Genomic DNA, 14,076 nt, shown 5'->3' with positions numbered 1-14,076 from the left:
TTGGGGGGGGGGGTAGAAAATCAGTAGGATGGACTTCCATATAAGGGACAGAATTTACGAACTTCATTGTTTTGACATTGGAACATTATGACAACTTTGGTTTGTGGACATGCTTTTGCATCAGATTTTATTTGACTTGTCCACCTTTTGTTGCTTGACTAAATGTAACCGTGTTCTGTCCTGTGTAAATGTATGCTGGGCTCCATTGGAAAGCAGCTTCTACTAGCTGAATGGGCTACCCAGCTGTTTAATGATGAAATAGATATAAATAGAATTACAAAAGTTTCTATCAGAATCTTGGCATTAACAGAAATGGTCAGACTTCCACACAAGGGTTAGAACTACTGTAGTTTCTAGCAGAATATTAGCAAGAACAGGAAGGGATGGACTTTTTTTGTACAAGAGCCATGAATGTTTCTATTATACAGACACAAGAACAAATCTGGTTTTATCAATCACATACACACAGGGATGAGCAGGTGTGGTGCACTTTTGACAACATGTGATAGGGGGCGTTGGTGCTAAGTGGTAAAACTACCAGTTAGCAGCAGTGTCAATACTTCAACAGTGATGAATGCACAGATTTATTTGTCAACAAACTGAGTAGCAGATTCCACTGCCAGGATGCTTACAATATCTATATTATCTCAAGTTAGAATATTTTGATGCTACTAAAGAAGAAAAACCCAATTTGGATTAAACAAAGCCTTGAAATTTAAAAGGTTAAGATAAATAACAAAAAAAACAGAGATGCAAGTTAGAATAGATGAATATTACAATAATATTGTAAACAACACATGCAGTTGAACAACACATGTAAGTTAACATAATGACTGTGGTCATGAGGAAATGCAGTTCCTGCTAATTCAGCCAGAGGGCGTGCATGACAAGGGCAGAACTCACAGTTCCCTGAGCCTGAAGTTATCTGCAAACTGCTTCACGCTCCTGAGGGAGGCCAGGTCCAGCTGCAGCACATCTACTTGGACTGAGGCCTGGAGACAGAGAGGTTTTCAGCATTAAATATCTGTTCGATATTCAAAATCTGATGGTAGCTTTGTGAAACCTACAACTCAGCACCAAGGACAGGACAGGGACAGGGGTTTACCACACAAATTTCTTAGTACTAAACATCAGAACAGAGGACTGGGGACAGGCATGGGTGTTAGTATACTAAATTTCTGTTAGAGAGTTGAAATCTGTTCTTTTTTTTAATACGAGGACTTAGTTAGTACTGAATACATGCCTGAGGAACAGAGAAATGGCATTAGTTTAGATATTCAAAATCTGATGTGAGTTTTGTGAAACCCACAAATCAGCACCAAGGAGAGGGTTTTACAATACAAACTCTGAATATGTGATTTCTTCACTGTTTTGTTTATTAGATTTCCATAAGTGAATACTAATATATTCCTATTCTTCCTTTGAGTCCTACAACATGTGGACAGAGGCCTGGGGGTAAAAATGGGCTTAAATACCAAAATTCTGTAACTTAGATATTCAAAACCTGATGGGATATTTGCGAAACCCAGAGTTTAGCACCAAGGACAGGGTTTTATATTTCTAACTACTGAGTACTGTACTAAACATCAGCACAGAGGCCTGAGGACAGAGATGTTTTCAGTATTAAATATCTGTTACAGATCCAAAATGTGATGTGAGCTTTGTAAAACCTACAGTTCATCACCAAGGACAGGGACAGGGTTTCACAACACAAACTTAACATTAGCACAGACGACTGGGGACAGGCATGGGGGTTAGTACTAAACATGTCTTACAGAGATAGAAAATCTGCTGGATCTTTGTGAAACCTACAGTTCAGCACCAAGGACAGGGACAGGGTTTTACCACACAAACTTAGCATCAGCACTGAGGCCTGGGGACAGGCATGGGGGTTAATACTAAACATGTCTTACTGAGATGGAAAATGTGATGGGAGCTTTGTGAAACCCAGAATTCAGCACCAAGGACAGGGACAGGGTTTTACAACAGAAACTTAACATCAGCACAGAGGCCTGAGAACAGGCATGGAGTTTAATACTAAACATCAGTTAGAGATCTAAAATCTATTGGGAGCTTTCTAAAACCCAGAGTTCAGCACCAAGGACAGGGATGCTCAAATTTCATTTCATGACCTCTTGCAGAACAGATCATTAAAACATAGATATGTCCAAATTTCAGCACCAAGGACAGGTGCCACAATATCCAGCTTTTTTCTTGGTCTATTTACTGTGGTCTCTCTTAACTACATGTTACCCATTACCATCCTTGCTAGTTGTATAGTACTGATACCTTCGTGAGATGTGGCCACCTGTTACTGATAACCCTAAATCAGCACCAAGGACAGGACCCACCCATCAGCCTCACAAACTCAACATACGACACAGAAATGATCCTAACCCCACCCTTAGTGGCTGAACTGCAGTGATACTGACCCATCCTTAGTGGCTGAACTGTGAGACTGACCCACCCTTACTGCCCATGATACTGACCCGTTCCGCCCTGATGGCCTTGGCAGCCAGGTTTGCCTTGTGCAGGTCCCTGCAGGCTAGGATAACATGTGCTCCATGGAGCGCCAGCGAGCGCGCCGTCTCAAACCCTGCAGATAAACAAACAAACAAACAAACAAACAAACAAACAAACAAACAATACTGTAAACACACACCACTGCAGCTCCATGGAGCAGGCTAGAATAACATGTGCTCCATGGAGATCCAGCGAGCGCGCCGTCTCAAACCCTGGGGATAAACAAACAAACAAACAAACAAACAAACAATACTGTAAACACACACCACTGCACCTCCATGGAGCAGGCTAGGATAACATGTGCTCCATGGAGCGCCAGCGAGCGCGCCGTCTCAAACCCTGCAGATAAACAAATAAACAAACAAACAAACAATACTGTAAACACACATCACTGCAGAACCATGGAGCAGGCTAGGATAACATGTGCTCCATGGAGCGCCAGCGAGCGCGCCGTCTCAAACCCTGCAGATAAACAAACAAACAAACAAACAATACTGTAAACACACATCACTGCACCTCCATGGAGAGCCAGCGAGCGCGCCGTCTCAAACCCTGCAGATAAACAAACAAACAAACAAACAATACTGTAAACATGCACACACACATCACTGCAGCTCCATGGAGCACATTGTCTCAAACCCTGTAAACACACAAAACTCACTCATATACCTACAGAATCTGATGAATTCTGCACAAAGGATTTTTCCTTTTTTCCGCACCTTAACCTTCAGCTCAATCATGCAGAACTCAACACACCATAATTCAGGAAACAGCATGTAAAATCAACCTGCTGCCTAACCCCATATCCAATACAAATTTGGTGTGAATCAGCTACCTTAGCAGGCTAAAGGTTAACTGAACATCGGATGAATGACTCCAACATGGCACCCTCCTCACCTATCCCAAAGTTTGCGCCTGTTATGATGTAAAATTAACCTTCTCCCTGCTGCCTAACCCCATGATTAATACAAATTTTGTGTGAATCAGCTACATTAGCAGGATGAAGGTTAACTGAACGAATGAAACATAAGACTGAACATGGAGAAACAGTAACTGTTGAAATGAATAACTCCAACATGGCGCCGTCCTCACCTATCCCAGAGTTAGCGCCGGTTACCACGGCGACCCTGCCGGTGAGGTCGCGACCCTGCAGCACCTGGAGCGCCGTGCTGTGTCCGTCGAACCGCTGCCGCCACTCCTTGTCCTCGGACACGGCGAAGGCCAGACGCGGGTCCGTATAGGTCGTGATCCTGGTCACGTGACTGTGGGGGGATTCGGACATGATGATAACTGCACTATCCTTAACCTTCTCCCTACTGCCTAAACCTGCAACTGGTACAGATTTGGTGGAAAACGGCTACTGTAGCAGGCAGAGGGTTAATCTAGCAACTGTACAGTCATGATAACTGTACTGCCTTTAACCTTCTCCCTGCTGCCTAACCCTGCAACTTGTACAGATTTGGGGCCAAATGGCTGCTGTAGCAGGCAGAGGGTTAAACCAGCAACAGTCATTATAATAATAACTGCACTATCCTTAACCTTCTCCCTGCTGCCCAACCCTGCAACTGGTACAGATTTGGTGCCAAACGGCTACTGTAGCAGGCAGAGGGTTAATCTAGCAACTGTACAGTCATGATAACTGTACTGCCTTTAACCTTCTCCCTGCTGCCTAACCCTGCAACTGGTACAGATTTGGGGCCAAATGGCTGCTGTAGCAGGCAGAGGGTTAAACCAGCTACATGTATAGTCATGATAACTGTACTATAAACCTTCTCCCTGCTGCCATAGTTTCAGGATTTACTATTCAAAGTTAGTGTGTACTTTACAACCAAAGACTCAAGCTGAAGAGCTTGGGTTTCAAGTTTTGCATTGGTTTTATTTCAAGTAGTCATCAAACCCAACAACTGCTTACCATTTAAAATGGCCTGAGCTGTAATTACTGGTTAAATAAATAAATTGAATTGAATGTATCTAATAGAGTAGACCTGGGTTATAGTGGTGTCTTGTATGTTACAAAGGCATGCATACAATGTATGTATGTATGTTGAACACAAGAAAGCAAACCTACTCCACATAGTACATCCTGCCCTCCTCATCTGTACACTGTTCCCAGCCATACGGCAGCTCTGGGGAACACAGGAATGGGTTATTAACTTTGTTAATGAAATACAGGACCACTCAACAGGAGAACATGTGAGGAAATTAGGTGCAGAATTAATCTTGACTATATAGTATATAGTATGAATATAATATATTCTTGACATCTAAGTGTCAGAAAAATAATAAAGTCTTTATTATATAAGATTATTTCATATGGTGCACGCAATAAAATTTCCTGTGCACCCATTTTTTTTTATGGGTGCACCACGAGCACCATATTCCTAAAAGTGAATTTCGAGCCCTGCTTTACTCACCTCCCAGCACTCTTTTCCGCTTGCCGCTGGAGGGATGAACCCACTGGGTGGTCTTCTCGGTGTGGCTGGGCAGTGGGGAGGGGAACAGTCTGGTTATAGTTTTATTATACCAAGGAGGTTATAGGGGAGACTTGGTTATACTTATGCTTATAATATTATATAACTGAGGGCCCAGAGCTAAGCTGAGCTTCTGTAAACGTGTTAGACTGGGGACAGTCTAATAGAGTAATACCAGAAGTATAAACTTCTAGGCGAAGGTAACAGCATTTGACATTGCGTAGTGGACCCTGCCGTCTGTAGTCACCCTACCCTACGTCCAGTCAGTACAGAACTGAGGGCCCAGAGCTAAGCTGAGCCTCTGATTCTGAAACGTGCTACACTGAGGAGTCTAGAACTCAGAGTAGAACCAAACGCTACCAGAAACACAAACTTCCAGGCTATGTTAACAACAAACAAACAAGGTTTTACTTAGCGTAGTACACCCTGTCGTCTGTGGTCACCCTCTCCTCCCAGCCAGTACTGAACCCAGGGCCCAGACCAGTCCAGAGCTAAGCTGAGCCTCTGAAACGTGCTACACTGAGGAGAGTCTAGAACTCAGTCTGACAGAGTAGAACAAAACGCTACCAGAAACACAAACACCCAGGCTATGTTAACAACAAACAAGGTTTTACTTTGCGTAGTAGACCCTGCCGTCCGTCGTCACTCTCTCCTCCCAGCCGGGCGGCAATTCGTCCTCAGAATCCGTGTCAAAAATCCCCTCCACGGCCGCCATTTGTGATTCGAACCGGACCGTGCTACTACAGATACAGGGGGAAAATTTGACTACGCAGGCAAAACGAATAGTTCTTAACAAATAGGGAGTAATAAGTATAGAGAAATTACACTTTTAATATTTATATCGAATTTTTGTAAGATATAAAGTTTTCAAAGTATTTTTGTTACGTTTTTGAGCACAACTTGAAAGTTACGTCTCTCCCTCTCAGAGAATGGTGAGGTCCATAACAACTTCCGGTTCCCTGTGTTGTTTTGTTGTTCCCAGCCCAGCGAAGATGTCTGCAGACGGTAGATCAGACCGCCAGTCCCGCCCGATGATCCCCAGGGCGATCAAGTACCTGTTCGGGCTGGGTCTGGGCGCCAGGGCCGTGCTGATGAGCTCACACATGTCGGGCTGGCTGCAGGACAGGCTGGAGCTGGCCTCGCCCGTCACATCATGGACCCGGAGTGAGTGGGGAGGGGGGCGGAGTGAGTGGGGAGGGGGGTGTTCGGGCTGGGTCTGGGCGCCAGGGCCGTGCTGATGTCCTCACACATGTCGGGCTGGCTGCAGGACAGGCTGGAGCTAGCCTCGCCCGTCACATCATGGACTCGGTGACACCAGTTTTACAACAATAACGACAGTATTCATCCCTTCTGATCATCAGTCCCCTTGTTTCATGGATCTGTGCTGTTTCTGTAACTGTAGGGTAGGGCAGGGTTTCCGGCCAGTTGGAAACTGTGGAATCCCAAGAAAAAAATATCTGTATTGATTCAGTATCTGTAGCAGTGATCATGTTTTCTTTGTTCTGTCCTGCAGTGACTGAAGGTTTGAGCCTGCTGGATCACGGGATCTCCCCTTATGAAGGGGACATGTTTCACGAGGTAAGCTGGATCACGGGATCTCGCCTTACGATGGGGACATGTTTCACGAGGTAGGTCTGGATCACGGGATCTCACCTTACAATCTGGATCATGGGATCTCACCTTACGAAGGGGACATGTTTCACGAGGTAGGTCTGGATCACGGGATCTCACCTTATGCTCTAGATCACAGGATCTCACAAAGTTTCACAAGGTAAGTCTGGATCATGAGATCTCACCTTAAAATCTGGATCATAGAATCTCACCTTATGATGGAGTTAAGTATGGATCACGGGATTACAGCCTATTCTTAGAACTTGTTCCTTTATGTTATTTCATTTCACTTGGGGAAACATAACATTTTGTTTACTGGCGTGTTTCAATGTACTTTGGGGGGAACCCAAAACAACCCTACCCCAGTCGATCTGCACCGACCACGTTTCTGTGTTTCCTGTTCCAGACGCCGCTGGTCCTGATGCTGTTCTACTGCCTCAACAAGATCTGGAGCGGACTCATCCCCATCTTCTTCCTGGTCAGACCATTATGCTTAAACCTTCACTGTTCAAAGGAAAACATCATGTAGCAAGTGGCAGGACAGGGTTGGAGAGGCTGGTCACCATATATAAAAGTGTATCCCTCAGTCTGATTATGCGGCACCATAGATGATCTGAAAACCAGTTTTTTCCACACATACTCAGTTTTCTGTTCTTCTGAGTATTACACTTAAAAGACACTAGTATTGTCTGAATAAAAAAATAATACGACAATGTGTAATGATGTTAGAATGCCCCATGAACACACAAAATACCTGTATAAGCTGGGTGTTGTTTCTGTTTATTTGTTGTTGTTTGTTCCAGCTGGTTGACTTTGTGACGGCCATGTTTACTGCAGTTGTTTATGTTTATTTGTTGTTATTTGTTCCAGCTGGTTGACTGGCTGACGCCATGTTTACTGCAGTTGTTTATGTTTATTTGTTGTTATTTGTTCCAGCTGGTTGACTGGCTGACAGGATGTTTACTGCAGTTGTTTATGTTTATTTGTTGTTGTTTGTTCCAGCTGGTTGACTGGCTGACGGCCATGTTTACTGCAGTTGTTTATGTTTATTTGTTGTTGTTTGTTTGTTCCAGCTGGTTGACTGGCTGACGGCCATGTATATTGTTTACTGCAGTTGTTTATGTTTATTTGTTGTTGTTTGTTCCAGCTGGTTGACTGGCTGACAGCCATGATACTGCATGAGGTGGGCCTGGATGTCTGCAGGCATCTGGTGAGTTCAGGAGGCTGGAAAACTTCCTTTTAATATCAGTTATTTATCACGTGTAATTTTATCATCAACATCAAGTATTTTTTTTTACTACAGCTTAGTATCAAGTGTAGTTTTTCATCATCAGAGAACTTAAACATCAACAAGTGTGAGTGAAGTGTAGAGTCAAACAACAGTTCTAAATGTTAGATTTGCCTGTATAGTTTGATTTGACCTTGACCTTGCCTTGTACTTGTGTACTTTTTTATGTATATCCAGGTTTACCTGAAAAGCAGGCCGCAATGGCCAGAGTTGTAATTACTGGTAAAATAAATAAAGGGAAATATGAAAGTAAAGTGTAGACTAGAGTCAGACCACAGTTCTAAAGGTTAAACTTCACTGTCAAGTGTGGTTTGACCTTATTTATTTATTTCATCTCAAGACGGCTGAGTAGCCCCAATTCAGCTTGTATCAGCTGTTTTCCAAGGGGGCCCAACAAAATTACACAAGACACTGTAACATACAGTGAGACAACATACAGTAAACATAAAAGTCTGATTCGTCAAACAGAGTCATAGTCCTATACTCAAAGTCCTATCCGTTCAAGGTCAAAAGCACGAAAATCAAGGAATGGAGGTCAGAGGTCAGGTTTCATATGACATATGTTTCAAGCCTGCTTTAAACTGAGATAGTGTAGGTACATGTCTTAGGTCTGCTGGAAGTGTATTGAAGTGTGACCTTGTCCCGCCCCCTCCCCAGCTGGAGAAGCAGGGCCGCCATGTGAAGTCCTACTCCACAGACTCCGTGTCGCTGCTGCTGACAGGCAAACAGCTCAGCAGCGTCCCCAGGCTCGTACTCGGCACGTACGTCTGTCTTTTCTTCTGTACATGGTTTCCACTTAATATCATAATATCATAACTACCAAGTCAGATCAGAGTTAATATTTGAATAAACAATAAAATATGAATTTGTAAATGATATGAATTTGAACAGCAATGTCCCCTCTCCAGGTACCTGTGTAACCCCCTAATGATCCTCCCTCTCTCTCCTGTACAGGTACTTGTGTAACCCCCTGACGATAGCCTCCTGTGCAGCCTTCTCCACCACAGCTGTGCACAACCTGGTCATCGCCGGGGCTCTGCTGGCGGCCATCAGAGGTACGTAACAGTAGCCTGGAGCTGCAGCCTTCTTAGGGTGTTTACACCACAGGTATGTAACAGTAGCCTGGAGCTGCAGCCTTGTTAGGTTATTAAAACCACCGGTACCTAACTGTAGCCTGGAACTGCAGCCTTGCTAGGCTGTTAACCACACAGGTATGTAACTGTGGCCTGGAACTGCAGCTTTGCTAGGCTGTTAACACCACGGGTACGTAATGGTAGCCTGGAACTTCAGACTTCTTAGGGTGTTTGCACAGGTGTGCAGAACTTCGCCATTGCTTAGGACCATGAAATTTGCAAAGGACTGCAATAGATATTATCTAAAGCTCACAGCAATATAGCAAATGTCTTGTTTCCTGCAGGAAGGCGACTGGTGGCGACCCTGGCTACAGCCCTGGCCTCGTACCAGTGTGTTTACCCTGAAATCTTCATCATCCCCGTAGCCATGTACATCGCTCAGGTAAGTAAACCCTTTGCAGTGGGACAAAGGCACAGAATTACATACGTGTAGTCACACTGTTTCGCAGTAACATCGGTGTCTAGACAACACTAAACTGATTATATACTACACTGTCACTATACTACACTGGTTTTCATGTCATTTTCCTCTCAATGAAAATGTACCACACTTGAGACAACTAAGTTTTTTACCCATATGTACAGTGTTTTGCACAGTACAGTGTACTGTTATCTTGAGGCTGAATGCCCATTGCATACACATACATCAAGTTTGTTGTTAAAATGTTTTGTTACTCTCTTCCCACACAGTGTCATCAACATGATTTTTTACAGGATTCTAAGTAGCATTTCCAAGCTGAGTATTCCTCCCAAGTCCCAACTATACTAACATTACAACTAACATCCGTGTCCATAATATCACCAGGGTCCATAATATCACCACCTTGACAAAGTGTGCTTAAAGATATTTTTACTGCAACATACTTTGGGTATGCACTCCTTCACACATGAAATGTACATACCTAGGGTATGTCGCAGTAAAAATATCTTAAAGCACAAGTTGTTTCTCAAGGTGGTGATATTATGGACCCTGGTGATATTATAGACACGGATGTTATATTAACAGTAAAATCCTGTGTTCCAGCGTGAACACGGCAGTGGGTTTTCCTTCCGTGACCCTGCGTCTCGCCTGTCCCTGCTGCGGACGGTCGGCGCTCATTTCGCCTGGCTCGGGCTGCTGTGTGCCGTGTCCTGCCTGCCGTTTGGGTCCGCAGCATGGCTGTACTCAACACGGGGGTTCGTGTAAGTAGTAGTACCTAGTTGTATCCTTCCATCTCGAGAGATGATGGCAGTACTCTAGACCTGGTGTTGTGGCTGTGTGCAGACTCTAGTGTGGCTTTCCAGCCCAATCTTGGTATGGCAATCCCTGCCACGTGCAATGTTAGTACCTATTGTGTAAGTACATGAGATTGTAGTTGAATAATGGAGGATTTCTACCACCTCAGACTCTTGTGTGGGTTACCAGCCCCATCTTGGCATGGCAATCCAAGCCACAGTTAGGACACAAGAAAGTTGAGATATTTTGAAGTGTATGTTGTGTAAGTACATGACATTGTAGATGAATAAAGGAGGATTTTCACCACCTCAACCTTACACAGCCTGAACCCCTATGGGATAGAGGCAAATGGCAGGCTGCCATCAATATAGTCGTAATGTAAAAATACCTTACAGGTGAGCATAAAATTGGTGTGCAGGTGTTTCAGGATGTTTTACCTGTCTACCAGGTGTGAATGTTGATATGCAGGTATTAAAGGAAGTTTTACCTGTCCACCACACTAATATTCAGGTGTTTAAGGCTGTTTTTCTGCCCCCCCCCCCTCCAGGCTGCTGGCCCCTGACCTGACCCCCAACATGGGGCTGTTCTGGTATTTCTTCACGGAGATGTTCGAACATTTCCGCATCTTCTTCCTCTGCGTGTTCCAGCTCAACGCAGTCTTCTACGTCATTCCTCTCGCCATCAAGCTCAGGTCAGTAGTGGTAGTAGTAGTGACTACTAGTAGTAGTAGTAGTAGTTGTAGTAGTAGCACTGGTAGTACTTGTAGTAGTAGTAGTAGAAGCAGCAGCAGTAGTAGTAGTAATAGTTGTAGCAGTAGCAGCAGTAGTAATAGTAGTAGTAGCAGTAGCAGCATTAGTAATTATTATTAGTAGTAGTAGTAGCAGTAGTAGTATTAGTAGCAGTAGTAGTAGACGACGACTGTGAATGTGGTAAGTATATGAGATAATAAATGTAAGAACATGTTTGTGTAGGGACCATCCCATGTTCCACCTACTACTGGTTTAGCTGACTGCAGTGGGATGTTTAAGTGTGAATGTGTTTGAGTGTATGAGATGCTACAATATACGTGTAAATGTTTTTTCCACAGGGACCACTCCATGTTCCACCTGCACCTGCTAGTGGGTCTGACTGCAGTGTTTAAAGTGTGTTTAAGTGTACTAACAGTATGAGATGCTACAATGTAAGTGTGAATGTTTTTTCTGTAGAGACCACCCGATGTTCCACCTGCACCTGCTAGTGGGTTTGACTGCAGTGTTTAAATGTGTTTAAGTGTACAGTATGAGATGCTACAATGTAAGTGTGAATGTTTTTTCTATAGAGACCACCCCATGTTCCACCTACACCTGCTAGTGGGTCTGACTGCAGTGTTTAAGTCCTACCCGACGTTTGGAGACGCGGCCCTGTTCCTGTCACTGCTGCCGGTGTGGGGACACTGCCTCAAGTGTGAGTAGTCCTTAGTAAACTTATATCCCACTATGTAGTCCTGTTATACTGTACTGTACTGTATGTCTCAGACACTGCCTCAAGTGTGAGTACTCCTTACTTATGTCCCACTGTGTACCTGCTGTACTGTACTGTATGTCTCAGACACTGCCTCAAATGTGAGTGGTCCTTACTTGTGTTCCAGTGCACATGTATATACATGTACCTGTACAATGAACAATGGAATTTTGATATACTATATGTTACAGACAATGTGAGTAGTCCTTATGTATATCACATTAGGTACCTGTAGAAATGTGGACAATTAATGTGCTTCCCCCCCAAAGTCAGTGAAAGAGGAAGCTTGATACATGTGAAGTTTTCCACCATGTTTTCCCATTGTACTTGAATGTACAATCATTATCTAGAACTGCTGTGTGTTTCAGACATGCGTAACCTGTTCCTGGTAGAGTGCATGTGGCTGTACAGCATCAGTAGTGTGTGTGTACTGTACAGCAATACACGTGTGTGTACTGTACAGTACTGTACAGTACAGCAATACACGTGTGTGTACTGTGCAGTGCTGTACAGTAATACATGTGTGTGTACTGTGCAGTAATGTGTGTACAGTAATACATACAGTAATACATGTGTGTGTACTATGCAGTAATACATGTGTGTACAGTAATAACTGCTGTGTGTTTCAGACATGCGTAACCTGTTCCTGGTGGTGTGCAAGTGGCTGTACAGCATCAGTAGTGTGTGTGTGTACTGTGCAGTAATGTGTGTATAGTAATACATGTGTGTACAGTAATACATGTGTGTGTACGGTACAGTAATACATGTGTGTGTTTGTGTGTGTTTCAGACATGCGTAACCTGTTCCTGGTGGTGTGCATGTGGCTGTACAGCATCAGTAGTGTGTGTGTGTGTACTGTGCAGTAATGTGTGTACAATAATACATGTGTGTGTGTACGGTACAGTAATACATGTGTGTACAGTAATAACTGCTGTGTGTTTCAGACATGCGTAACCTGTTCCTGGTAGTGTGCATGTGGCTGTACAGCATCAGTAGGGTGTGTACTGTGCAGTAATACATGTGTGTGTACTGTGCAGTAATGTGTGTACAGTAATACATGTGTGTGTTTCAGACATGCGTAACCTGTTCCTGGTAGTGTGCATGTGGCTGTACAGCATCAGTAGTGTGTGTGTACCCTACAGTAATGTGTGTACGGTAATACATGTGTGTGTACTGTGCAGTAATGTGTGTACAGTAATACATGTGTGTGTTTCAGACATGCGTAACCTGTTCCTGGTGGTGTGCATGTGGCTGTACAGCATCGTGCTGGCTCCTGTCCTCTGGCACCTCTGGATCTACTACGGCAGCGCAAACGCAAACTTCTTCTACGCTGTCACGCTGGCCTACGCAACAGCACAGGTAGGGAGTCATAATCTTTAAAATGTAGCTTGGTTGAAGTAATGTTTATTATTAGCAAATGTACAGTGTCAGTGTGAATGTCATTCAGTACCAGGGACAGCAGTGTCAGTGTGAATGTTATTCAGCACCAGGGACAGCAGTGTCAGTGTGAATGTCATTCAGCACCAGGGACAGCAGTGTCAGTGTGAATGTTATTCAGCACCAGGGACAGCAGTTCAGCACCAGGGACAGCAGTGTCAGTGTGAATGCTATTCAGCACCAGGGACAGCAGTTCAGCACCAGGGACAGCAGTGTCAGTGTGAATGCTAGTCAGCTTCAGTGTTAGTATGAATGTGATTTAGACTCACACAAGTAGCATCAGTTGTTCCTTGAAGATGCAGTTGTCCTAGACGTCTTGTCCCACCTTGTCTCCCTGCAGATCTTCCTGCTGACAGACCTTCTGTACGCCTTCTTAAGACGTGAGTTCCACCTGCGCCAGGGGCCGGCGCCCAAGGAGGGGCAGGGCATGCCCATCCTCGTCAACCTCAAGTGATGGCAGTCTGTGGCCTTCTCATGTTCTTGTCGTGCTGTACAAAACTGTATCACTTGTAGCCCAACAGGATAGTCTAGTCTTTGTAGAACTATGTTTCTAACAAAACTATTGGGTGCTTTCAGAGGCAATAAAAGACTATATTTTGATAATGATGTTTGTTCTTTTCTGATTCCACCATTCCATTGAAGAGACATTCAAGCAAACCTTAAAGAATCGGTGCATTACTTTGCCTTCCAGTGTGACTTAGGACATGGTAGTCTAATACATCAGTGACAACAAGAGTCCATGTTTTGATAATGATGTTTGTTCCTTGCTGATTCCACCATTCCATTATCAGTGTCTTTGCATGATCTTATTATGTTACATATTGTTCAAAATTTGTATATTGTGTGTAAAACTGTGTCCCAAGATTTTGTATCTCAACAGATCAGATCTGTTTGTTT

General features: G+C 44.0%; 2 protein-coding genes across 2 annotated transcripts in view; one reads left to right on the top strand and one right to left on the bottom strand.

Moving 5' to 3' along the window:
• Positions 1 to 5,726, bottom strand: part of LOC109479345 (WW domain-containing oxidoreductase-like) — a 65,861-nt gene extending 60,135 nt beyond the window's left edge. Inside the window, exons 1-8 of the mRNA XM_019781296.1 lie at positions 5,609 to 5,726; positions 4,938 to 5,002; positions 4,592 to 4,649; positions 3,616 to 3,785; positions 3,040 to 3,075; positions 2,788 to 2,862; positions 2,490 to 2,596; positions 904 to 992 (exon numbers count right to left, since the gene is read on the bottom strand). Of these exons, the coding sequence (XP_019636855.1) occupies positions 904 to 992; positions 2,490 to 2,596; positions 2,788 to 2,862; positions 3,040 to 3,075; positions 3,616 to 3,785; positions 4,592 to 4,649; positions 4,938 to 5,002; positions 5,609 to 5,709 (701 nt within the window). The 5' untranslated portion in view covers positions 5,710 to 5,726. The remainder of the gene's footprint in view (positions 1 to 903; positions 993 to 2,489; positions 2,597 to 2,787; positions 2,863 to 3,039; positions 3,076 to 3,615; positions 3,786 to 4,591; positions 4,650 to 4,937; positions 5,003 to 5,608) is intronic.
• Positions 5,727 to 5,935: 209 nt separating this feature from the next.
• Positions 5,936 to 13,679, top strand: LOC109479387 (phosphatidylinositol glycan anchor biosynthesis class U protein-like). Its single transcript, XM_019781345.1, is given in 13 exon segments — positions 5,936 to 6,203; positions 6,206 to 6,304; positions 6,508 to 6,572; positions 7,012 to 7,083; positions 7,753 to 7,815; positions 8,551 to 8,654; positions 8,848 to 8,948; positions 9,311 to 9,408; positions 10,051 to 10,208; positions 10,790 to 10,933; positions 11,561 to 11,685; positions 12,959 to 13,101; positions 13,520 to 13,679. Coding segments are annotated over 13 exon segments (1,503 nt in total). The 5' UTR covers positions 5,936 to 5,986; the 3' UTR covers positions 13,634 to 13,679.
• Positions 13,680 to 14,076: the final 397 nt, after the last annotated feature.

Source organism: Branchiostoma belcheri, unplaced genomic scaffold, assembly GCF_001625305.1.
Source record: "Branchiostoma belcheri isolate BF01 breed outbred unplaced genomic scaffold, Haploidv18h27 scaffold48, whole genome shotgun sequence".
NCBI lineage: Eukaryota > Metazoa > Chordata > Leptocardii > Amphioxiformes > Branchiostomatidae > Branchiostoma > Branchiostoma belcheri.
The sequence above is the reverse complement of the archived record's forward strand: the minus strand, read 5'-3'. Positions and strand labels throughout refer to the sequence as shown.